This window comes from Pristis pectinata, chromosome 1 (assembly GCF_009764475.1).
Source record: "Pristis pectinata isolate sPriPec2 chromosome 1, sPriPec2.1.pri, whole genome shotgun sequence".
NCBI lineage: Eukaryota > Metazoa > Chordata > Chondrichthyes > Rhinopristiformes > Pristidae > Pristis > Pristis pectinata.
In genome coordinates, this window is record NC_067405.1 from 129,402,537 (window position 1) to 129,428,930 (window position 26,394).

The 26,394-nt window shown below is 41.4% G+C and overlaps 1 protein-coding gene across 1 annotated transcript in view; it reads right to left on the bottom strand.

Moving 5' to 3' along the window:
- LOC127571722 (uncharacterized) overlaps positions 1–26,394 on the bottom strand; it is a 60,387-nt gene that overhangs the window by 28,418 nt on the left and 5,575 nt on the right. Inside the window, 4 exon segments of the mRNA XM_052018404.1 lie at positions 5,412–5,594; positions 9,836–9,888; positions 9,891–9,982; positions 13,776–14,046. Coding sequence (XP_051874364.1) covers positions 5,412–5,594; positions 9,836–9,888; positions 9,891–9,982; positions 13,776–14,046 — 599 coding nt within the window.

Sequence of the window (26,394 nt, forward strand, 5' to 3'; positions counted from 1 at the left end):
CAAGAGAAAACATTTTCTTTCAAAATGTGACATTTCAGCAGCTTTCTCAGTTTCTCAGCTAAATATTTTCAGTATACTTTGCTGGTTCACAGAAATTACTGCAGGTGTATGAACATATCATCTCAAACAATATCCACTTATATAATCCCTGAGGCCTTTCTGTAAGTACAGATGTTTAGGGTAATTGTGTGAACACAAAGATTTCCTTCTGTTGAACAGGAGTCAAAGAATGTTGAGAACATATCATTGTGTGAGTACAAAGTCAATCAGTTTTGTTTGAGATGGTTCTGAGATGAAATTGCTGTCTTCTTTGTTTCAATCTAAGTTTCTGACCCCAGTAACAGTATCTTATTTTGCTGTCTGTATTTGGGCAATGCTGGTAAAACCACCCACAGCCAGAAACAGAGAAAGATTTTGATTTTATGTCGCATCTTGCATTATGTCAAAACTGTTGTAATGTAAAAAGCATGGCATCAAACATGTGCTCAACAAGCAACCACAAAATGTATTGTGATGTACACCATTTAATTGATTTCAGCAATATTAATGGAGTAAAAAACAATGACCAGGGCACCTGGGAGAACTCCTCTTGTTGAGGCAGCATTTGGAATATTCTGTTCAGTTTTGGTCACCCTGCTATAGGAAAGATGCCAGTGCAGAAGAGATTTACAAGGATGTTGCCGGGCCTCAAGGGACTGAGTCGTGGAGAGAGGTTGTGCAGGTTGGGACTTTATTCACTCAAGCGTAGGAGACTGAGGGATGATCTTATAGCGGTGTATAAAATCACAAGGGGCATAGATAGGGTGAATGCACACAGTCTTTTCCCATGGTTGGGGAATCAAGGTTTAGGGTGAGAGGGGAGAGATTTAATAGGAACCTGAGGGGTAACTTTTCCACCCAGAGGGTGGACTGTATATAGAATGAGCTGTCAGACGAAGTGGTTGAGGCAGGTACATTAACATCATTTAAAATGTACTTGAACAGGTACATGGATAGGAAGAGTTTAGAGGGATAAGGGGCAAACACGGGCAATACACAGACACGGTAGTGTAGTGGCTAGTGTAACACTTTACAGCACCAGTGACCCAGGTTCAATTCCGGCCGCTGTTTGTAAGGAGTTTGTACGTTCTCTCTGTGTCTGAGTGGGTTTCCTCCCACGTTCCAAAGGTGTACGGGTTAGGAAGTTGTGGGCATGCTATGTTGGTGCCAGAAGCATGACGACACTTGCGGGCTGCTCCCAGAACACTCTACGCAAAAGATGTATTTCACTGTGTGTTTGGATGTACATGTGACTGATAAAGTTATTTTTTCTTAAATGGGACTAGCTTAGAAGGGCATCTTGGTCGGCATGGACTGGTTGGGCCGAAGGGCCCGTTTCTGTGCTGTATTACTCTATGACTCTCTGACTCTTCTCTGGTAACATCAAATGAAGTACCAGGGTATGTGGCAGAGAGGATCTGAAAGTGGTTGAGGATCAGAAAACAGAGAGCGGAGGCAAACAGTTTTTTCTCAAATGGAGGGCAATATTTGGTGGGGCCTCCCAATCATTCACTGTCACCCATCTTATTTTACTTCCACCAGAGAGAGAAGCAGAGGTCTTGCTTTACTATCACACCCAAAAAGGCATGACCTTAGTACTGCAATGCAGTGTTGGTCCAGACATTGGAGTGGGGCTTGAACTCACCATTCCATGGGCTCGAATGCCAAAAATGATAAGGTTACTCTTACAAACAGATAGCTGACCTTGTCCTTCAACTGCTCTAGCCTTCCTGTGGGTGGCACAGTGGTACAGTTTGTTGAGCCGCCGTCTCACAGAACCGGAGACCCAGGCTCAAGTCAAGTCAAGTTTATTACTATGTGTACAAGTACGGTGAGGTACAGATACAATGAAAAACTTACTGCAGCAACATCACAGGCATATAGGTACAGAAAATACACAGAATATAAATTATATATAAATTACACAAGGCAGTGAAGAAAAAAAATATGGTGCAAAACAGGACATTAATGCAAAGAAACACAATCAGAGACAAATCCATGGTAGTGTAAGAGGTAGTCTGTAGTGTTCTGTTGCTGAGGTAGGATTAGGGTCGTGCAGGTCAGTTCAAGAACCTGCTGGTTGTAGGAAGGTAGCTGTTCCTGAACCTGGTAATGTGGGACTTCAGGCTTCTCTACCTCTTGCAATACTGACCTGGGGTGCTGTCTGTGTGGGAATTGCATGTTCTCCTTGTGATTGAGTGGGCTTCCCCCAGGTGTGACGGTTCCCTCCCACATCTTAAGGACGTGCAGATTGATAGGCTAATTTGCCACTCCAAATTCCCCCTAGTATGTGGGTGAATGGTAGAATCTGGGGGATTTGAAGCGAACATTGCAGAATGCTCTTGGTAGTGAGGGTTTATGTTATATACACACGCATTTTGACAACTACCACATTGTAGCTTTGTTAGGAAACCTGAAGAGGCAAAGGGTATGTGGCAGTAAGGGTTTGAACTGGTTAAGCTTCAGAAAGTGGAGTGCAGGAGTAAACAGTTGTGATGAAATGGTGAGAAATATTTGGTAGAGCCTCCTAATCACCCGTGTCACCTAGGTTATTAGAATCACTAATCTTTATGACATACATCTCTAGCCTGGACTTGGGTATAAATTTCCAGTTCTGAACATGATACAAAATTCAGAAATATGGAGGATAATGAAACTCCAAGGAAACAGGCAGAGTGGTGAATGGTACAGTTTAGTTGAGATTTAATGCGCAAAAATGTGAAGTGAGAGATATTGGTGGGAAAAAAAGATGAGAGACTTATTCAGATTAATGGAATAGTTTCAGTGGGGTGAATCATACAGCCATACAAAATTTGTGGTACAGAAGGAGGCCATTCAGCCTGCAACCCCCATGCTAGGTACTTAATCACATTTTTTACATTGGGAGGGCAAGTTGAGAAGAATGCTTAAAAAAACATAAAGAATGCCTGGTTTTATTAAAAGATACAGAGTATAAAAGCAAAGAAGTTATACTAAATCTTCAAAAATTCATTGATTAGTCCCCAGCTGGAGTGTTTTATGTAATTTTGAGCACCATACTTTGGGAAGGATCTCAAGGCATTAGACAGAATAAGGGAAAGGTTTATTAGAATGCCATCATATGCTTGCTGATAATCGGTCAATAAATGTCTAATCCCATCTAAATTTAGAAACTAAGTAGAATCAGATTTGCTTAGGACTTGAGTGGAGACCACCGAGAAAGGTCAGATTCAAGGGCCTTTACCAGGTGAGGAGACGGGTGCTACCTGGTCACTCTGCCTGAGAGTGACTTAGATGCAAAGAATGTTGCTGCCTCAAAATGTAGTCTAAAGGTTACATTCCTCTGAATCATCTTTCACTCCAGTAGTTGGTCATATCTGACACAAAGATGGATGTATGGGATAGTTAGAGGTCTCTTTTCCCAGCCCATAAAATTGCAGCAGAAAATCCTCAGGAAGAGTCTTCATCCAGTATAATACTCGACTTTTCCTTGCAGTTTGCTGATAACTCACACCTTCATTCAGAAAGCAGTTTATGATAACAACTTGCCAAGTTTAAAACAAAATCTTCACCTTACCTTTGGTTCCTTTGCTACTTAAATCTGTGTCCTCTGACCATTTGGACACTGATATTGAAATAAGCACTTGTTAATTTGAAAACTTCTGTCAAATCTCTTCGTAATCTCTTCTCAGACTCTTCATGTGCCTGAGCTTATCATTGGGCCAGAGACTGGTGCAGCCATTGAGTGAACATAAATCTAACAGAAGCTAAGGTCACATCCTAGCCCAAGTGAATTCCTGATTCAATGTTCTGACTTTTCTGGACAAAGAATTGAGCAGGGCCAATAGTTAGGCCTGCTGATTTGGTAGCAAAGTGGCCTGGCCTGGTCCAATTGTCGGTGGAATTCCCCTTTAATTAATTTGAATGAGACCCAATGGAGAGGTTGACCGGTAAGCTTTGCCTATAACATGCTAGGATACTATGATCCAAGTGTGGACTTCCTCTTAAAGAGCTGCAGATAGCTGTTGGCGACAGAATTGGAGGAGAATAGATTAGTCATAATGGTACAACAGCGAGTGGTTCATTTGATGCCATGCTTTTGGGATGCTTTGTTGGAGTAACCTAACCCTTTTCCCAGAAAAATTCAAAATAAAAATTCAGGCCCGGGGGGGCCATGAACCTAATTTCCTGACACCAAACCACTTTACTTTCTCGGTAGAGCCACATAAGGTGTCATAGGTGTTAAGGATTGTTAGGGATAAAGCAGCTTTAATCAGGAGTTACGGGGTAGCATGTAGTAATACAAATGAGAATGTGTCATCAAGCTATTTCAAAAGTAACCCCTACAAACAGTATCATTTTTGAAATTACAAGAGAGAAGGCTACTGACTTACAGTGAGAGGCCACTTCAATCATATAGTTTGGAAACTAACATGACCATGAGACTTTTTTGTATGCATTGAGCAAACATACAGACTATGGATCTGTGTTAATTGGCCACATCAAACCAGGCATCAGACATCTTCTGTTGAGATATTTTGTCCCATTGTGACAAAGATCAAGGGAGTTTCCAGACTGGCTATTTGAAACATTGCGCATGGTCATAGATGTATTTGCTCTGTCCATGAACATTTGGGGTGTTTTTGTATCCAGAGAGCCAACTCACAATATGTTGGTGAAAAAAGGCTGCTTTGTGTGTCTGGATCCCAGCAAAGGTAATTGAATATTCAGAGTTGGTCTTGCTGGTTAGACTGGGTTCCCATTGTAAATGTGTGAATCATTTGCCTACACCCAAAATACTGAAGTAAAACTATGCAATTGTAACTATTGAAATTGTATTTAATTACCTACAATTACTTTGTGCTTAAGAGTGCAAAAACACAATGTATTTCGAGTTCAGAGAGATTCTGCCAGAGATTCTTTCAGGAGATTCCACCAAGAGAGTCTCCCGCCAGCTCTCCCAGTGTGTCTGCTTGTTGTGCTGTTGTGTTACATCTACAACTCCGGTCTCCATGTGTCTCATTCAAAGTTATAACAACAGAGAAAGATGTCAAACTGCTGGAACTGTTAGTCACCTCTTCTGATCCTTCTAACTCCATAAGAAAATACTTACCAGCCTCTCCTTCATGAGGAGACTTGATCAAAAATCTGAGGATAACTCTTTAAATGTTTGTATTCTATCAACTTTAATGTAAATTACTTAAACAACCTTATACCAAGCTTTATATAAAGCATAATAAGCATGTCCACACTTGATGCACTTGGTTATTAGTGAAGAGTAGTTTATTTGGTTAACCTTTGAGCTTTTTAAACATTCGCAGAAGTAACACCATCGTTTACAATTTATGGATGTTGCAATTTTGGGAGATTATCGGAGTCGACCTTTGTTAAACAGTAGGATTTATCACTCTTCCTGCAAACAGGACACTCTTAGTGTTGTGATCAGCAATTAATAGTAAGAAGGGCCTGTTAAATTTAAGCTGAGGAGCCCTTGACATTGGCATTAATCCAACTCTTGTAACTACAGAAGCTTCTGTTCCTTTTTCATCAATATCCAGCACTGCGTCATGAATCACCTACAAGAACAGAGAAGGCAAGAAATCTGATTAATAGAAATAACGTTCCCTTTAACTACCAAACGGGCTTTTTAAAAGAGTTACTTTCATGCTAAATCAGAGCTTCTAATCCAGCAATATACAAATCCAAAATACAAACAGAAAATACTGAAGCAAAAACTAAACTGCTGGAGGAACTCAGTGGGACAGGCATCCTCTGTGGAGGCAGGGGGTGGTCAACATTTTGGGTAGAGATCTTGCATTAGAACAAAATACTGGAAATACTCAGCAAGTCAGGCCACTTCGTTGGTAAGAGAAACAGAGCTAAAGATTCAAGTTGAAGACCCTTCATCACAACGTTCTCTTCCCACAGTTATGGCCTGGCTTGCTGAGTGCTCCCAGCAGGTTTTTTTTTAAAATTTTATTTACAGCGTGGTAACAGGCCCTTCTGGTCCAACGAGTCCGCACCGCCCATTTTAAACCCAAATTAACCTACCCCGTATGTCTTTGGAATGTGGGAGGAAACTGCAGATTTTTTTGATTTTCAATCTATACAATCCAGTTAGCATTAAAAAAACATTTTATTATTCTTTAGATGTTTACCAAACTGCCATCTTTTGCATTGTCATAATCTATAAATTCTGAACTGGTGGTTTACCATTTGGAATGAGTGTTGATCATTTGGATAGAATAGTTACTAATTTAAGCATTAATAAATGTCTAAAACGGACCCTGCTCCTTTGGGCTTTCACTCAGCCCAAAACGTCGACTGTTTATTTCCCTCCACAGATGCTGCCTGACCTGTTGAGTTCCTTCAGCACTTTTTGTGTTCCAGAATCTGCAGAATTCTTTGTGTCTCAGATATGAAGGGTGTAAGCTTTTCAGTAAAGCTTCATTGTGCCAGTGTTACTCTGTCAGAAGTACAGCTTGAACCCAATTTACAAGACTCTTAACACCAAGTATGAGGAGAGTTCAGGATTATCCCTTCACTGGTATCCCCAGCCTTTTCTTCACTTTGACTGCTATTGTCCTCTAATGATAGAGCCGTGATTGTCAGTTATCAGTGACTTGCTGAACCTCCTGCTCTCTTTCCACCTACCATCTGTTGATGGGCAGCACCGACTTGGAGGGCTCAAGGGCCTGTATCTATGCTGAATCCTTCTATAACTCTATGAGTCTATGAACTTTTCTGACCTCATGAACACATTTGACTCTAACATTTGAGAGAGATTTTGAGTGCACCCTTCTCAAATTTGACTGAACACAGAAATTTGTCTTCATCTTAAATCTGCTACACAATAACAAGCAAACTGCAATCTTAACCAATGGGTCCACAACACACCCAGTCTCACTGCTGTGAGGCTTCTCTTAATCTTTCTTGCAACAATGCTATGCCTCACCTCCAACAAGTTAACCTGCTGGTGTGGCTCTAATTACCAGAAAAATGGGGAACTGGTCAAAATATTTTGCCTCCACAGCTGAACAAAAATTTCCCCATTTAAGTATTCAAGTGACATTTGTGTATAAGTATGTCTAGAAGCCAAACACGTCATCGACTTGTTTGCTGAAGCATATGAGACAGTGGGCTTCTGTTCAACATCTGCAAGATGTTAGGAGTTGATCAATAGGTTTTTATATAATAAGGGAATCAGATGATAAGGAGGTTGAGCAGGAAAATGGTGCTGAGGTAAAAGATCTTCCATGATCTTATTGACTGGATGAACAAGTACAAGGGATCAAATGGCCTATTCCTGCTTCGATTACTGACATTCTCTCGTTAAGACAAAGTTCCACTACCAATCTGTCCCTATTGTACAATGCTTGCAAGAAAGTTCAACAAGAAGAAACATGGACCACTTCCCACATCAAGGGAACCACTTTTCAAGAAGACAGAAGCCAATGATTCAATCTACCATTCAATGCACCATCACCATCTTTGGCTGACCAAGAAAAAGCATGCTTGATGTTCAAGACCTTAAACTCAGCACAAGGCTCATTGTTGACAGGGCAGTCGTGAGTTCTGTGCTCCTATAGGCTCCTGAGACTTGAACTATCTCCAGCAGGTACCTCAGGACTCTGGGGCAAAATACTACCAATGCTAAATTTGCAAAATCCTCCAAATCCACTGGCAGAGCCAATATCAGTATCCTCTCCCAGTCTAATATCCCCAGCACACAGTCAGTCATCTCCCATTGGGCAGACCACATTGTGTGCATGCCTAACATCAGGCTCCCAAAACAGACACTCTATTCTGTGATCCATCACAACAAGATTTGGCAATAAACAATTCAAGAAGTTCGAGGGTAGAAGTGCCAGGATTTATGTGTGAAGGAAAAGTGTTGCCACTGAGGATCTGGCGGCAGTGCTGCAGTAACTTCTCATAGGGGAATCTGCACAAGATTAATTGAATTCTTTGTCACAGGTCAATGCAAGTGTGGGCAGTCTGGTGACACACGGTCAGAGGCAGGGTACCTGGAGCAACATTCCATTGGATGGCAGTGCTGAGGGACCGTTAATACTGGGCCATTTGATACTTATCAGGATTCAAAGCATGGTCTTGTGTGAAACACTGTGGGTGAATTTCCTTGGAACAAGTTCTGCTCCAAGGAAATTCACCCACAGTGTTTCACACAAGTTGTTGGAATTGACATTCTCAGGATCTTAGCTGAAGTGTAAAGCTACAGGAAATGAACAATGCAGCTTTGAGGAATTTCTAAGGCTTTTTTCCAACAAGCTTAAAACTCCAGACTCCTTATCAGTCTCTGTATTTCCAAGCATCTACAAAGTTTTTAATAATCTCATGGCTACTTTGTTTTCATTATCTCATCTTGGCATCGAAAAGCCTTCATGTTAAGTTTTCTGTGCACATCAGCAACATTATAATACTGTTTAAAATACAACAATAACCAACCTTGTTAAGAGTGTACAATCTGCAGGCTGGCAATGAAATCAAATATGAACACTTCACCTTTTGTTACATTCACAGGCTTCTGTCCTTCTCAACAGAACATTTATGGGTTGCTAAAACTGGACTGCAGTCAGGTGATCAAGGCATTTGAATCATTCGTGAAGGAAGTTATTCCACCCATCAACTCATAAGATTATGAGGGGCCTGGACAGGGTGAAAGCACATACTCTTTTTTTCCCAGGGAGGGGGTGTTAAAAACAAGAGGGCATAGGTTTTAGATCAGAGGTGAGAGATTTAAACGGGACATCAGGGGCAGCTTCTTCACGTCAAGGGTGGTGTGTATTTGGAATGAACTGTCAGAAATAGTGGTTGAGGCAGACACGTTCGCAACATTCAAAAGCCACCTAGATAAGTACATGGATAGGAGAGGTTTAGAGGGCTATGGGCCAAACGCAGGCAGATGGGACTAGTTCGCTGGGCAGCACAGTCGGCAGGGATGAGTTGAGACAAAGGGCCTGTTTCCATGCTGCTTGACTCTAAGACTCTTACTCATTGTGCTTTAGTTGGATCTTCGAAACACTCCCACTCCCTTCCTTACTCCCCAGTAGTACTGAAGTTTGTCAGGGAGGAAGACATTATTCCTGTATTATTCCTTCATAAATCAGTGATAAGGAAGATGGAGCAAAGAATTATCAAGGCCAGAATGGTCTCCTAAAACTGCAGCCAGATTCCACTTCCCCCCCACCAAAAAAAGCAGCCTGTTTTTTAACCTTTTTTTTCTCCCCGGTGATTATGAAGTTTTGGGTGACATAGGGTTTGTATAGATCATGATGTGGTATGGGGCAGAAGCTCTTTTCCTCTTTTGCTAGCGTCAGATGCAATAATTATGAACTACCCTTGGAAATCTTATGTCTATTTTCATTGCATTATAGTTTTAAGAGTATCATCAACAAGAAAAAAAACAAATCATGTGTGCTTTAGCTCATCACAATTGTAACTTGTTATTTTCTGACAGTGGATCATCTCCTGGTTCAAGGTTTGCAAGGCCACCAGCTGCAATGCTGCCCTCTGCAGGTGAGTTTAGCCTGCTGTACCCAGAAGAAAATGATGGCCCTTAGCAACATAAGGCAACAGCTGTTTGTTGACTTTGGGAAATGCAAAGTAATATATTACATGAAATATACTCTCAAAGGAAAGATTGTTAAGAAAGACCGAAGGATTTAATTATTTCTGAAGATAATTATTCGGATTTCAACTAAAAACATTCTAATGATTTGTCCAGTGTTTCATGATCTTTTGCCCATATAAAAATTTGTTGCTATGCGTCTTTCTGTTAAGCATGAAACTGTTTTACCTTTGACATCTTTAGTGGTGCAGATTTAGTTATTTTGGAGAGGTTTGCATTTTAGTGAATAGATCAACGATACCCATTGCCATCAGTATGTGTTTGAGTTGGTAGGAAGACTTCAGCAACAGCTTTGGCAGGCGTAGATCCACAGACCTATTGTCAACAGAGTCAGAAAGATATTAATTCTATCATTTCCTTCATTTTCGTTTTGTAATCTCTATGTTTAATAGAAAAATATTCCCAGATTTCATCTGTTGAATTCACAATGCATAAGGTAGAAAAGTAGTTTGAGAATGCCTTTGGTACTTCCCCAGAAAGCCAATCTTCCTGCAAACAGTCTCAGTAGAAATTTGCAAGCTGTTTCACAACAGAGCGTATTACATGGGATCATGTAATGTCCACGCTCATTGTGAATATGCCTATTTTCCAGCAGAGGTCACTGACAAGCAAAGGGTTATTTTACTATACAGTGTTTATTAAAATATAATTCAAATGAACAAAAAGAATGTTTTAAATTTAAAACTGTGGTTGGGTTGGGGTTAGATTTCTTTCATCCCTAAATTTGTTTGATTTTTACGCATGTAATGAACATCATTGTGAAATGAATAAATGTAATTTAATCAGAACTGGTTTACTCTGATTGATTGGTTAATCTTTCCAACCAATCAGAGTAAAAAATTTATTGCAGCAGGTTTTGCACATGGTATGAATGGGTGACACTGAGTTTTACTACATTTTATTTCTGAATGGAATTTCTAAAGAGAAAAAGTGAACTTATATGGCACCTTTCACAACTTCCTGATGTCCCAAATGATTTACAGCCAATGCAATTCTTTTGACATGGCTCTCTGTTGCTGTGCAGGAAAGCACGGCAGCCAATTTACACACAGCAGGCTTCCAGAAACAACAATGTGATAATGATGATAATCTGTATTTAGCGATGATACCTGCGGAATAAATGTTGATAAAAATACCAAATGTAACCCTGCCTCAAGAGGGCGGAATCTATCACCAAGGATCCCCACCATCCATGTCATGCCTTCTTCTCGCTGCCACTGTCAGGCAGGAGGTACAGAAGCCTGAAGTCCCACACCACCAGGTTCAGGAACAACTGATTTCTGACAACTATCAGGTTCTTGAACTGACCTGCACAACCCTCATCCTATCTCAGTGACGGAACACTACGGACCACCTCTTGTACGACCATGGAATTGTCTCTGATTGTGTCTTTTACTTTTGCACTAATGTCTTGTCTTTCTCTCTCTTCACTGTCTTGTATAATTTATGTATAATTTATATTCTGTGTGTTGTCTGTACCTACGTACCCGTGATGCTGGCTGCAAGCAGGTTGTTCATTGTACCTGTACCTCACCGTACATGTGCACAAGGCAATAAATTCGCTTTGACTTGAAATCAATTTGCAAGAGCCTTGGTTTAACATTTCATCTGAAGAACAGAGCCTCCAGATGGACTGGTGAATCAGCTGAGATTCTTGTGATCAAGCTTCTGGAGTGGAACTTAAACTAGTAACTTTTTGCTTTGGAGGTACAAACAGGGCCACAAAAGCTCAAAAATTAGTTAAATATTTGTATTTTTTTAAACCAACAATAAAATAAACTGACAGAATGGGAATCTACATTTATAAAAATTGATTTCCACCACAAGTAAAGTTTTGTTTTGTCAATAATTAAAGACATCACATCAGAAGAAGTGTCCTTATAAGCCCTAACATTTCCTGGCTTATTTAATCTATACCACTGGGAGAAATGGAGCAGCTTCACACTGTTTAACATATCTGAAAGTGAGATAGACAGTGAGGTGTTATTTTTGAGGTGTTGGAGGAACATTTCATCTTGGAGAGCAATTTCCAGCTTCTTGCTTTCAACTGAGCATCTGTGCTCACCAAAAGTTGTGCTGTCACATTTCTATGCAATTAATTGACAGCCTCACAGCTATGTCTACCACAAAATTTGAATTCCCACGCTGAAAATCCTTGCAGTAGATGTCACTATGCTGTAGAGCTTGTTAAAATCAACCTAGTTCCCCAATAAGCACTCAGCTCAATAAAGTTCAAATGTTCTTGAGTTTCAATAAATGTGACTATATCATTCCTGTAGAACCAGCTTTTATTGTATATTTGAGGTGAATCTATGACTTACTTCAAGAAATAACTTAGCTCTCCACCAACTTAATTCATCTCAGTGGGGTCAGGATACTTTGATGAAGCTTTCCAGTTCGAAGGTATTGAAACTAAACTTAGAACATAGAGCAGTGCAGCACAGTACAGGCCCTTCAGCCCATGATGTTGTGCTGAACTATATAAACACCTACTCCATGACCAATCTAACCCTTCCCTCCTACACAGCCCATAACTCTCCATTTTTCTTACATCCATGTGCCTACCTAAGAGTCTTTTAAACTTCCCACCCCTGGCAGTGCATTCCAGGCACCCACCACTCTCTGTGTAAAATAACTGCCTCTGACATCTCCCCTAAACTTTTCTCCTCTGACCTTAAACTGATGTCCTCTAATATTTGCCATTGCTGCCCTGGGGAAAAGATGCTGGCTGTCCACTCTGTCTATGCCCCTTACAATCTTATACACCTCTATCAAATCACCTCTCATCCTCCTTTGCTCCAAAGAAAAAAGCCCTAGCTCACTCAACTTATCCTCATAAGACATGCTCTCTAATCTAGGCCATGTCTTGGTAAATCTCCTCTGCACCGTCTCTAAAGCTTCCACATCATTCCTATAATGAGGTGACCAGAACTGAACACAATACTCTAAGTGTGGTCAAACCAGAGTTTTATAAAGCTACAACATTACCTTATGGCTCTTGAACTCAATCCCCCGACAAATGAAGCATACCATATGCCTTCTTAACCACCCTATCAACTCGCACGGCAACTTTGAGGAGTCTATGGACTTAGACCCCAAGATCCCTCTGTTCCTCCACACTGCTAAGAATCTTGCCACTAAAATTGTCAGACACTAAATACTTATTAGCAGAATAGACAGCCTTTCACTTGGAAATATAGGTTTGGATTTTATGATTGCAATAACAGCAAATCTGTTATTGTGTATCGAGAGTTGCCCATGAAGCTGACAGCAACTTTGCCATCTGTCCATGTGCACATAAAGATGGAAATTCAGAAACTGCAATCAATGATACTTTGTTCCACTCCATGGTACTAATTTGCAACCTTTGAAGATGGAATCAATTAGAAATCATTGAGTTGATGAGAACTATTTAAAACCCATCCTTGCTGTAAATTGAATAAGTTGAAAGTGAGTTTTAAATTGCCTTCAACAAACACTGATGAACAACCTCACTGGCCCTGAAAACTAATTTTATGCTTGGAATCAAATTTCCTCAGAAGAATTATTTCAGAATTCCATGTTTTCTAAAATAATTAAAAATTTTACAATTTTTATGCTTGTTTGTGATATTTGGTTTCCACCTTAAACTTATGTTTGTCTCAACCTTCATTATGTTCTCTGTAACACGTTTAAACAATTAGCTTAAAAAATGAGAGCTTTTTTAACTTTCTGGTTTGCCGATTGGCTGCTCATTCAGCTTGATGGCATCACTCTTGATGGCACTCATGAGGAAAATTGCAATCCATGCCATGGGGATTATTGGATTTTTGTGCCTTGCTTTCTTTGAGGTCAGTGGTAAGCCACATCATTTAGCTGCTGTTTGCAAAATATGGGTCAGAAACTGCAGCTCTTTTTGCCTTTCCCCCTACAAATCTCTTGTCCTGAAAGTACTGTACCTTAGAGCATCACAGACTTGTTAGCTAAAGGATTACAAAATTAATGCAATAAATTTGACCCAAAACAATAATTTTCTCCATTCTTGTAACTAGTTGTATGTAACATATCATTTCTACACAGCAGGACATTAATTAGACTTAACTTATTTTCATTGTGGCAACAGACTCACCCAATCCGTAATGAATTTATTAAGTTTTGAAAATTGGTAATGGTCAGATTCTGTTCGACCCCTGCCAGTTTTCCTGGGTCTGGTAGTATTAGTACCAAGGAAGCATTTCCTTTGTATGGAACCAGAATCACAGAACTGGACAGTTTTTCATCATAATTCATTGCATATCTTCCTTTGCACTTCATCATTTGAACTTTAACTGTTGTGGTATCATCTACATGAAAGTCAGCTTCATAAGTGTTCAGGGGATCAAAAGGCTTCACCCATTTACCTAAAAAGACAAACATAGATAATGCAACACTGCATTGAGCTGTTTACTCATCTCTATGAAAAATAAGGACCTTTAGCCACAGTTTGTTTATGGTTGTTTTAAAATCCCACCAGTCATTTTTAACCTCCTGTCCTGCAATACACTAAAATTTACAGGTGGAAATTTGTTCTTGATTGCACATGCTAAATGCGTAGTACAGTTGCAGCCAGGTCATAACCATCATGGAAATTTACAGCACAAAAGGAAACTGGAGAGACATGAGACCGCAGATGCTGGAATCTGGAGCCACATTAAAAAAGCTGGAGGAACTCAGTGGGTCAGGCAGCATCTGTGGAGGGAAATGGACAGTTGACATTTCAGGTTGAGACTCTTCATCTGGATTGAAAGATGAGTCCAGAAGGACACTCTTCGGCCAATCATTTTCTTGCCACCCAAAATTCAAAGTCAGATTAATTCCAATTCCCTGCCTCTGGTCCATAGCCCCGAAGGTTGTGGCTGAAGGTTATCCTCATCCACAGACTTTTTAAACATGGAAAGGATTTCTGCCTCAAGTCATCTTTTGGGTAGTGAGCTTCAAACCTCTACCACTTGTTCAGGGTGATAATTTTCTCTCAATTTTCCTCTTCACCTTCTGACAATTAACTTTAATCTAAGACACAAGACTGCAGGTGCTAGAAATCTGGAGCAACACACAAAGTGCTGGAGGAACTCAACAGGTCGGGCAGCAGCTATGGAAAAAAATGGACAGTTGACATTTCGGGTCGAGACCCTTGTTCAGGACTTTAATCTAATGCCCCCAACTACTGACCTCTGCCAAGGGAAATGGATCCTTTCTGTTTATCCTATATCGCCCTCTTGTAATTTTAAATTTTATGTAAGATTTCAATAGTACGTTATTTCGGAAGTGGCGTATAATGTTATCTAACTGAGGATGAATTTCTGCCTCTGAAATCTTGAACATACATCACTTTAATTGCTCCATTTTTGAAATTGCTCCTCAATTTGGAATATTTTGTTCAGTTTTGGTCACCCTGGAAAAATGCCATTCAGCTGGAAAGAGCACAGAGGAGAAATACAAGGATGTTGCTGGGATTTGAGGGACTGAGCTATAGAGAGAGGTTGAGCAGGCTGGAACTTTATTCATTGGAGCACAGGAGGATGAGGGGTGATATTATAGAGGTATATAAAATCATGGGGGGCAAAGGTAGGGTGAATGCACACAGTCTATTTCCCAGGGTTGGGAAATCAAGAACTAGAGAACATAGGTTTAGAGTGAGAGGGGAAACAGTTAATAGGAACCTGAGGCACAACTTTTCCACCCAGAGGGTGGTCAGTATATGGAATGAGCTTCCAGAGGAAGTGGGTGAGGCAAGTGCATTAACAATGTTAAAAGGCACTTGGACAGGTATATGGATAGGAAAGGTTTAGAGGGGTATGGACCAAACATGGGCAAATGGGACTAGCTTAGATGGGAATCTTGGTCGGCAAAGAGCAGTTGGGCCGAAGGGCCTAGTATCAGTGCTGTATGACTCTATGAATCTTTGAACCTATGACACAGTTGACGTCTGTGACTTCAACTCTACACCTCCACACTACCATCAAAATGTATTTATAACATGTCACTGAAGGTTGCTGATAGTATCACATATCTGGGCTCCACAATCAGCAGTCAATTGCTATTTCATTGCAAAACCTGTCATGTCTGAGTTAAGCAAGACAGTATGGATAGACACCAGCAACCTGACAGCGAACTCCAAACTGTGAGTCCAGCAAGCCTGTGTTCTTAGTTCACTCCTCCCTAGCACTGAGGACTGGACAACAGTCAGTAGCACAGTAGCTCAACAGGTAATACTGCTGCCTCACAGCTCCAGTGATCCACGTTCAGCTTTGAGAAGTTCTGTCTGTATGGATCTTGCATGTGATTGTGTGGGTTCCCTTGGGTGTTCCAATGTCCTCCCCCAGGGTCAATTGGCTAGTGCAAGTTACCCCCTGTGCAGGTGGGGAGAGAAGTGAAGAGAATCAGAAGAGAGTTAGTGAGCATCTGAGGGGGAATATGTTATCGGAAATAAGTAAGCAGGTGATTCTGATGAGATTGCTTTGAGAGGAGACCAAGGTTTGATAGGCTGAATGGCCTCCTTCTATGTCACAATATATATAGATGCAAGACATGAATATTGGTATTGGTATTGGTATGGGTTTATTATTGTCACTTGTACCGAGGTACAGTGAAAAGCTTGTCTTACAAACTGATCGTACAGGTCAATTCATTACACAGTGCAGTTATATTGAGTCAGTACAGAGTGCATTGATGTAGTACAGGTAAAAACAATAACATTACAGAGTAAAGTGTCACAGCTACAGAGAAAGTGCAGTGCAGTAAGGTGCAAGGTCACAACAAGGTAGATCACGAGGTCATAGTCCATCTCGTTGTATAAGGGAACTGTTTAATAGTCTTATCACAGTGGTGTAGAAGCTGTCCTTAAGTCTGGTGGTACGTGCCTTCAGGCTCCTGTATCTTCTACCTGATGGAAGAGGAGAGAAGAGAGAATGACTCGGGTGGGTGGGGTCTTTGACTATGCTGGCTGCTTCACCAAGACACTGAGAGGTAAAGACAGAGTCCAAGGAGGGAAGGCTGGTGTCCATAATGCACTGGGCTGTGTCCACAACCTCTGCAGTTTCTTGCAGTCCCGGGCAGAGCAGTTGCCGTACCAAGCCGTGATACATCCAGATAGGATGCTTTCTATGGTGCATCTGTAAAAGTTGGTGAGGGTCAAAGGGGACAAACCAAATTTCTTTAGCCTCCTGAGGAAGTAGAGGCGCTGGTGAGCTTCCTTGGCCATGGCTTCTACGTGATTTGACCAGGACAGGCTGTTGGTGATATTCACTCCCAGGAACTTGAAGCTCTCAACCCTGATGTAGACAGGTGCATGTACACTGCCCCCTTTCCTGAAGTCAATGACCAGCTCTTTAGTTTTGTTGACATTGAGGGCGAGGTTGTTGTCATGACACCATTCCACTAAGCTCTCTATCTCCTTCCTGCACTCCGCTCATCGCTGTTTGAGATACGGCCTACAACGGCGGTATCATCTGCAAACTTGTAGATGGAGTTAGAGCAGAATCTGGCCACACGGTCATGAGTGTATAGGGAGTAGAGTAGAGGGCTGAGGACGCAGCCTTGTGGGGCACCAGTGTTGAGAATAATCGTGCCGGAGGTATTGCTGCCTATCCTCACTGATTGCGGTCTGTTTGTTAGAAAGTCAAGGATCCAGTTACAGAGGGAGGTCTTGAGTCCTAGGTCTTGGAGTTTGGTGACAAGCTTACCTGGGATTATGGTATTGAAGGCAGAGCTGTAGTCAATAAACAATAGTCTAACATAGGTGCCTTTACTATCCAGATGCTCCAGAGCTGAGTGTAGGGCCAGGGAGATAACATCTGCTGTAGACCTGCTTCGGCGATAGGCGAATTGCAATGGGTCCAGGTTGTCTGGTAGGCTAGAGTTGATGCTTGCCATGACCAACCTCTCAAAGAACTTCATGGTGGTGGATGTCAGAGCCACTGGTCGATAGTCAAAAGACTTAGCAGTTTCCATGTTTGCTGCCTCACTTATCTCCTAGACATCACCTGATTGGACAATGTCACCATCTCAGAGGTCCTACAGGCTACATGAATCAGCATGAATTTGTTACTCAGCCAGACAGTGGACTGGGCAAGCTTATCAGATGGATGATGGCCATATTCCCAAAGACATTCTGAATGGGGAACCGACTATTGGATCACAACTTGCTGATAGCCCATATCTCAATTACAAGGATAACTGGAATCCAGATATGACATCAACATATTTGACATCCTGCTGATGATTAGGACCTCTGGAGGCAGGATGCTCAGGAGAGGCAAGGAAAAGTGGAAAGCTGAGTTGATAGAGAAAAAGGCTCAGAGACAACAGAGGCCTATATGCTTGCACCTTCTCAGCCCACTGCCTTAAGCTGCAGTGAATGTGGCAGGGGCTGCTATCTCAGCATGCAAACCTCTGAGCGATACCTGAAGATGTTCAACATGGAGTTGATGACCAAGGCACAAAACTCTGTCCTTCAGAATGGAAATCTGTCAAGCATAAAATTATGAGAGACCTAGAAAGGAAGGACCTAATTCCTTTGTCATGGAGGTCAACAACTGGGGGGCGTAACTTTAGGGTAATTGGCAGGAGTATCAATGGGCATTTGAGGAACACAGTTCTCACTCAAAGATTGGTGGGAATCTGCAAACCTCTACCCAAAGGAGTGAGTAAGGCAGAAACCCTCAGCAGATTAAAAAAAATACTTTGATGACACTTGATATTCTGTAATCTTCCAGGCTATGGACCAAGAGCTAAAATAAAGGATTAATTTGAATATCTCTTTGTCAGCAGCCATGGGTAGGATGGGCTGAATGGCTTCCTTCTGTGCCATTAGTTTCTATAATTTTATGAATCTTTGAGGTTAGATTTATTTGTAATATTCCTGTGAAATGTTCATGATGTTTTGACTATGGTTTAGATGCTATATAATTACAAATTGCTGTTGCTCACAAAGGAAAGAATTCCACAGAAGTTCCTTAATTTCTCATGGCAAACTATTTACTTGGTTGTCATTTCTACTGTTTTGGGTGTAATAGCAAGAAATCCTTGGAGGGCTATGTTAGTAATAGATCTATAAAAGCAGCTGCACTTGGATTTCTCTATCCAAGATTCTGTTTTGTTGACACTAAATTTCCAAAGTTAAATATGATACATAGATGCTATTATATATATTCTTTGTTCAGAGGATGCAACCAAGGATGAGGTTCTCCCACAAAGCTCTACAAATTTTTCTCTCAGAATGTTGCATGTGGATGGGTTCCCTTCTTTAAGGATTACCAAATATCTTTTCTAAAATGGTCAACAGGACATGGCCAATCTCAAGGCTGAAGGAGGATTTTTTGTCTTGCTTATTATAAGGAGACAACAGCTTTCACTTAACTCTTTTACGTGGGAGCAGTAAAACTGAGGTTTGGAGTTAAAATATGACTTATGGCTACACATCCTGTCACGTTGATGTGACTTTTACTGCAGAGCATTATTTAATTCCCACCTTACTAGTCCTCTCTTAAAGTACATGATCTATCAAATTAACAAGTTGTATATTTCTTGTTATCCCTTTTATTCTGATGTTGGGATTGGGATTGGTTTATTGTTGTCACTTGTGCCGAGGTACAGTGAAAACTTCTCTTGCATACTGTCCGTACAGATCAATTCACTACACAGTGCATTGAGGTAGCACAGGGTAAAACAATACAGAATGCAGAATAAAGTGTAACAGCTGCAGAGGAAGTTCAGTGCAGGTAGACAATAAGGTGCAAGGTCATAACAAGGTAGATTGTGAGGTCAAGAGTCCATTTTATCATGCTAGGGAAACTATTGAGATCTTAGAACTGACTATTTGGTATTAATAACTCTTATTGCAAGGAAACGTTTCATGGAGTCTCACCCTAGTTAATATTCCGTAATATTATTGAAGCCTAGTAATTTCTAGGGTAGGGACATGTTTGGCACAGCTTTGTGGGTGGAAGGGCCTGAATTGTTCTGTAGTTTTTCTATGTTTCTATAAAATTTGTGTGTGTAGATCACACTGTTTTATAAACCATGTCCATCATTTTTCTACTGCCTGCAGGTAATCCCATGACTGCAGAATTATGTAAAGCAGGCCCTAGATGCATAGGGGATGTAAACCTGATCAAAGCCACAAATAAAGGAAAACCCTTAGGGCTAAATTTAAGTCAACTGTTTTGTTCAACCACACTGCTGCTATGCGTAGATTTGAAATATTATTGTCTTCTGTAGAACTGGTAAGTTTCAGTATAATTCACAGACCCAACAATTCTAATTCCTGCTCAGCTAATGTCTGCCATGAACCAGTCTGAAAGAATAGAAATTGGTAGCCCACCTTCCTTTAGCATGGATTAATTGCCCTGTTGAATGCTGACTGAGTGTTACTGCGTACTGGTCTCTGTACATTTTGGTTCTTGACAAAGCATGGCAAACTACTAGAGTGGGTTTCTCTGCTAGCACCTTGAGGTGCCCAGGTTAGGTAAGGTGATTGATAAATTATCCTAGATACTCATTGAAATGCAGCCTCCTATCTTTTTCAACAGTTCCTCAGTAAGTTTCTCAACAGTCCATCCAATCTAACGGCAATCATGTGACAGCACAACATGGTGGGCCGAAGGGCCTGTATTGTGCTGTATGGTTCTATGGTTCTATGGTTCTTAATTCCATTTCGCTGAGTTATAGAGTCTTACAGCAGGGAAACAGGCCCATCAGCCCAACTCGTCCATGCAAACTGTATTGCCCAACTAGCTAAAATACCATCTGCCTGTGTTTGGCCCATAGCCCTCTAAACATCTCCTATCCCTGTACTTATCTAGTTGGCTTTTAAACATCGCCAATGTGCACGCTTCAACCACTGTTTCTGGCAGCTCATTCCAAATATGCACCACCCTTTTCATGAAGAAGCTGCCCCTGATGTCCCTTTTAAATCTCTCACCTCTGATCTTAAACCTATGCCCTCTCGTTTTTATCACCCCCTCCCTGGAAAAAAGATTATGTGCTTTCACCCTGTCTATGCCCCTCATGATCTTATACACCCCTCAATCTCCTACGTTCCAGAGAATAAAGTCCTAGTTTATGTAACCTCTCCTTATAGCTCAGGCCCCCAAGTCCAGGCAATATCCTGGCAAATCTTCTCTGCATTGTTTCTAGTTTACTAACATCTTTCCTGTAACAGGGTGACCAAAACTGTACATAATATTCCAAGTGAGGCCTCACCAATGTCATATATAACTGCAACATAACTTCCCAACTCCCATACTTAATGCCCAGACTGACGAAGGCCAGCGTGCCAAATACCTTCTTCACCACCCTATCTACCTGAGATGCCACTTTCATTGAACTATGCACTTGCTCTCCAAGCTTCCTCTGTCCATAACACTCCCCAGGGCCCTACCATTCACTGTATAAGTCCTACCCTCGTTTGATCTCTCAAAATGCAATACCTCACATTTATCTGGATTGAAAACCAGTTGCCAATCCTGAGTTATCAATCTTTACTCCCAAAATAAATAATTTTAAAATCTACAAAAGGAGGCAACTGAAATGAATGGAACTAGTAAATGAGACAACAAACATCATTTCAGCTGTGGGAATTCTGCTTGGATCCAACTGAAATTTCTGAGATGAAATGCTTGAAATGTAACCCGTTAGAAGAGTTGAGCACACAGCACAAAATGCCTCAAAATTAGTTTTGCACCCAGCAGTTTCATTCAGAAGGTCTAACAAGAAGTCTTGCAAGAAGTATCAGGAACAAATGTGATGAACTTAGAGCATGGGTAAGTACATGGAACTACGATGTTGTGGCCATTACAGAGACTTGGCTGTCACAAGGGCAGGAATGGCTGCTGGATATTCCAGGGTTTAGATGTTTCAAGAGGGACAGGGACGGAGGTAAAAGAGGTGGGGGAGTGGCTTTGCTGATCAGGGTCAGTATCACAGCTGTAGAAAGGGAGAACTTCCTGGAGGAATCATCTACTGAGATAGTGTGGGTGGAAGTCAGAAACAGGAAGGGAGTAATCACTTTATTGGGAGTATTCAACAGACCACCGCAATAGCAGCAGAGACGCTGAGGAGCAGATCAGGAGGCAGATTCTGGAAAGGTGCAAAAATAACAGGGTTGTTGTCACAGGTGATTTCAACTTCCTGAATATTGATTGGCTACTCCTTAGTGTAAAGGGGGATAAGTGGGGCGGAGTTTGTTAAGTGATTAGGGACAGTTAGTATGTGGACAGGCCGATGAGAGGAGAGGCCATACCGGACCTGGTACTAGGCGATGCGCCTGATCAGGTTTCAGATCTCTTGGTGGGAGAGCATTTTGGAGACAGTGACCATAACTCCTTGACCTTTACCATAGCCTTGGAGACGGGTAGGAGCAGACAATATGGGAAAGTATTTAATTGGGGGAGGATGAATTATGATGCTATTAGGCAGGAACTTGGGAGCGTAAATTGGGAACAGATGTTCTTGGGGAAATGCACAATGGAAATGTGGAGGTTGTTTATGGGGCACTTGCATGGGGTTCTGGATAGGTTTGTCCCACTGAAGCAGGGTAAGGATGGTAGAGTGAAGGAAGCATGGTTGACAAGAGATGTAGAATATCTTGTCAAGAGGAAGAAAGAAGCTTACCTAAGGTTTAGAAAGCAAGGATCAGACAGGGCTCTAGAGAGTTACAAGGTAGCTAGGAGGGAGCTTAGGAGAGACTTAGCAGAGCTAGAAGGGGGCATGACAAGGTCTTGGCGAGTAGGATTAAGGAAAACCCCAAGGCGTTCTACACATATATGAAGAATAGGAGGATGACTAGAGTGAGGGTAGGACTGATCAGGGATAAAAGAGTAAACATGTGCCTGGAATCAGAAGAGGTAGGGGAGGTCCTTAATGAATATTTTGTTTCAGTATTCACCAGTGAGAGAGACCTTGATGTTTGTGAGGATGGCGTACAACAGTTGATAAGCTAGGGCATGTCGACGTGAGGAAAGAGGATGTGCTGGAACTTCTGAAAAATATTAGGATAGATAAGTCACTGGGGCCGGACGGGATATACCCAAGGTTATTATGGGAAGTGAGGGAAGAGGTTGCTGCACTTTTGGCGATGACCTTTGGTAGATGGAGTGTATTCTGCCTGGAGGTCGGTGACCAGTGGTGTTCCACAGAGATCTGTTCTGGGACCCCTGCTCTTTGTGATTTTTATAAATGCCTTGGATGAGGATGTGGAAGGGTGGGTTAGTAAGTTTGCAGATGACACTAAGGTTGGTGGCATTGTGGATAGTGCTGTAGGTTACAACAGGACATTGATAGGATGCAGAGCTGGGCTGATAATTGGCAGATGAAGTTCAACCCAGAAAAGTGTGAAGTGATATACTTTGGAAGATCGAATTTGAAGTCATAATACAAGGTTAATGGCAGAACTCTTATCAGTGTGGAGGAACAGAGGGATCTTGTTGTCCATGTCCATAGATCCTTCAAGATTGCCGCGCAGGTCGATAGGGTTGGCCTTCATTAGTTGGGGTATTGAGTTCAAGAGCTGTGAGGTAATGTTGCAGCTCTATAAAACTGTAGTTAGACCACACTTGGAGTATTGTGTTCAGTTCTGGTTGTCTCATTAGAGGAAGAATGTAGAAGCTTTAGAGAGGGTGCAGTGGAGATTTACCAGGTTGTTGTCTGGATTGGAGAGCATGTCTTATGAGGATAGGTTGAGCAAGCTAGGGCTTTTCTCTTTGGAGCGAAGGAGGATGAGAAGTGACTTGATAGACGTTACAAGATGATAAGAGGCATAGATCAAGTGGACAGTCAGAGACTTTTTCCCAGGTCGACAATGGCTAACTCGAGGGACATAACCTTAAGGTGATTGGTGGAAGGTATGGGGGGGATGTCAGAGGTAAGTTTTTTACACAGAGGGTGGTGGGTGTATGGAACGCACTGCTGGCAGAGGTGGTGGAGGCAGATACATCGGGGACATTTAAGAGTCTCTAAGATAGGCACATGAATGATGGAAAAATGGAGGGCTATGTGGAAGGGAAGGGTCAGATAGATCTTAGAGCAGGATCAAATGTTGGCACAACATAGTGGGCTGAAGGTCCTGTACTGTGCCGTAATGTTCTATCTTCTAAATGGCTAGGGAGTAAGATAGCAAAATCTCATGGGTACTGATGGGGCAGAATGAGAAATGTTCTGTGGAGACACAAGAGACTGCAGATGCTGGAATGTGGAGTAAAAAACAAACTGCTGGAGAAACTCAGTGGGTCAGGCAGCATCTGTGGAGGGAAATAGACAGTCGGTGTTTCGGGTAGAGACCCTTCATCTGATATATGTTCTCTGTTTCGTCCATCCTCTACCTGATCTGAGATGGAGAATCAAGATGGAAAGATGTGGATGCTCTCCAGTTTTGTTGCCCTCGTACCTTTTCAAAACCAACAGAAGCCTATAGAATGGCTCATTCCCCAGAACTGCTTTTGAGCTTTCCAAGTGAAACTGTCAAATGAGTAACAACTGGAACGGTGGGGACAATTGTGCTAAAGACAGGAAACTTTTAAGAATGAATTCAAGGCTGGCCAAATTCATTCTGCCTTGCGTCTTTACACCCAATGGATAGGGAGTCTTTAGTCATTACTCCTTTTCCCCAATATGAGAAAAGGTACCAATGGTAAAACTCTCCTTTGTATTAAATAAGAGCTCTGGCAATGGCAACTCAAGGCAATTATAACCAGGAGGGAGAATATTCAATTGACAACTTTCTCTGTTTATTAAAATACCTACAAATAAATGTGGATTATATATATGTTAATAACATGACTTAGTAAAATGATTATGTTCTTGATATAATCTTAGAATCTGCCATAGATATTTTTTGTGTTGTATTAGATTTTCTCTAAGTGAAAAATATAACAAATAAAATGTCAGCATGGATTTCTGAAGGGAAAAATTTGCTTGACCAATCTTATTTAATTTTTTGAAGAGTTGGCAGTGGGACTAGACAATAGTAACAGAGTAGATGTAATTTATCAAGATTTTCAAAAGGCCTTTGATAAAGCACACCATAATAGACTAATGAATAAGTTAAAGAATGAAGAAAGGGTTACAAGCAGCAGAGTGAATTGCCAGCTGGCTTCAAAACAGAATGTAGACAGTGGGAGTAAAGGATAACTATTCACATTGTAATTCACAGTGGGCTTTGAAGGTCTGTGAGGATCAGTGCAGAGACCAGTGCTGATCACAATTACACTATTTACACGTTGGAATAAAAATGGAATGTCTAAATTTGCAGCCGATACCAAATTGGGAGGTAGGGGTCACAGTTAATATGAAAGATTCCAGCAAATTATAGAAGCATATTACTAAATGTGCAGAATGGACAAATAGTTGGCGAATGAGGTTCAACAGAAATAAATGCAAGGTGATACATTTTGGCAGGGGGAAATGGGAGGTGTGAGTATAGTGGGGTAGAGTAACAAATGGATCTTGGAGTACCAATACACTGATTGCATAATGAAAACAAACAGAGCATTAAAATTTATTTCTTGAGGGATGGAATTGAAAATTAGAGAGGTTATGCTAGACTTGTAGTGAACCTTGGTTAGACTAAACCTGGGGTTCATGTACAGTTCTGGTTGCCATATTATAAAAATGATGTACAGGCAATGGGGAGGCTGCATGGATGGTTTACAAGGATAATGCCTGAAATGAAAGGATATACATTTGGGGAATGGATAAACTGGCTCTCTTTTCTCTCCAGTAAAGAAGGCTGTGTAGTGACCCAATGATGAAAAGTTTTGATAGTTTGGAGGCTGAGGGAATGGTTTCAATATGCAGAAGAATGTAACCAGAGTCTAGGCCTTTGGATTACTAGTCCAGTAACTTAACCACTGTACCACCATCATACCTTTGAAAGTCAATGGACTAATTAGTTTTAGTATGAAGGACACCTAAGGCAAGGTGATAACATATTCCACTGACCAACTAGAGAGGGAAGTGGTCAGCAGCTCCCTGAAGGCAAAAGCACAATGGAACTCCTATTTGCTATTAGTTCCATTCAGACCATCAATATGAGGTGGACACCAACAAATCCAATGGAAAATTCTGAAGGAATTTCTTTACCCAAAGAGCAGTAGGAATGTGGATCTTGCCACCATGGAGTGCATTTGAAGTAAATACTGCCATGCATTTAAGAGAAAACTGGATGAGTGTAGGAGGGAGAAGGGAAAAAAGGGTCATATTCATAGATATCAGTGAGAAAAGGCAGGAAGAGGGTCAACTGCAGCATAAAAACTGGCATGGTCTAGTATGGGCTGTTTCTGCAACTAACTATGTAATCCTCAGTTTGCATTGTGAGTGAACCTGAGTCATAGAGTCCTACAGCACAGAAACAGAACCTTTGGCCTGCCTTGTTCATGTCAACTATCAAGTACTCATCTCTTCTAATTCCATTTAACAGTATTTGATCTACAGCCTTTCATGCATTGGCAATTCAAGCACCCCATCTAGATATTTCTTAAATGTTGTGAGACTACCAGCATCATCTCCTCAGGCAGAGTGTTTCAGTTTGCAATCACTCTCTAGCTGCAAAAGTTTCTGCTCAGATTCTCTTTAACCTCTCACCCCTTTCCTAAACCTATGCCCTTTAGATTTAGATGTCAAAACCAAGAATTCACATTCACTAGCCAGTATCTAGTATTAGATGGGTGCTGTAGCCTTATAGCTAAGTTGCTAGACAAGCAGCGAGAGTTCTG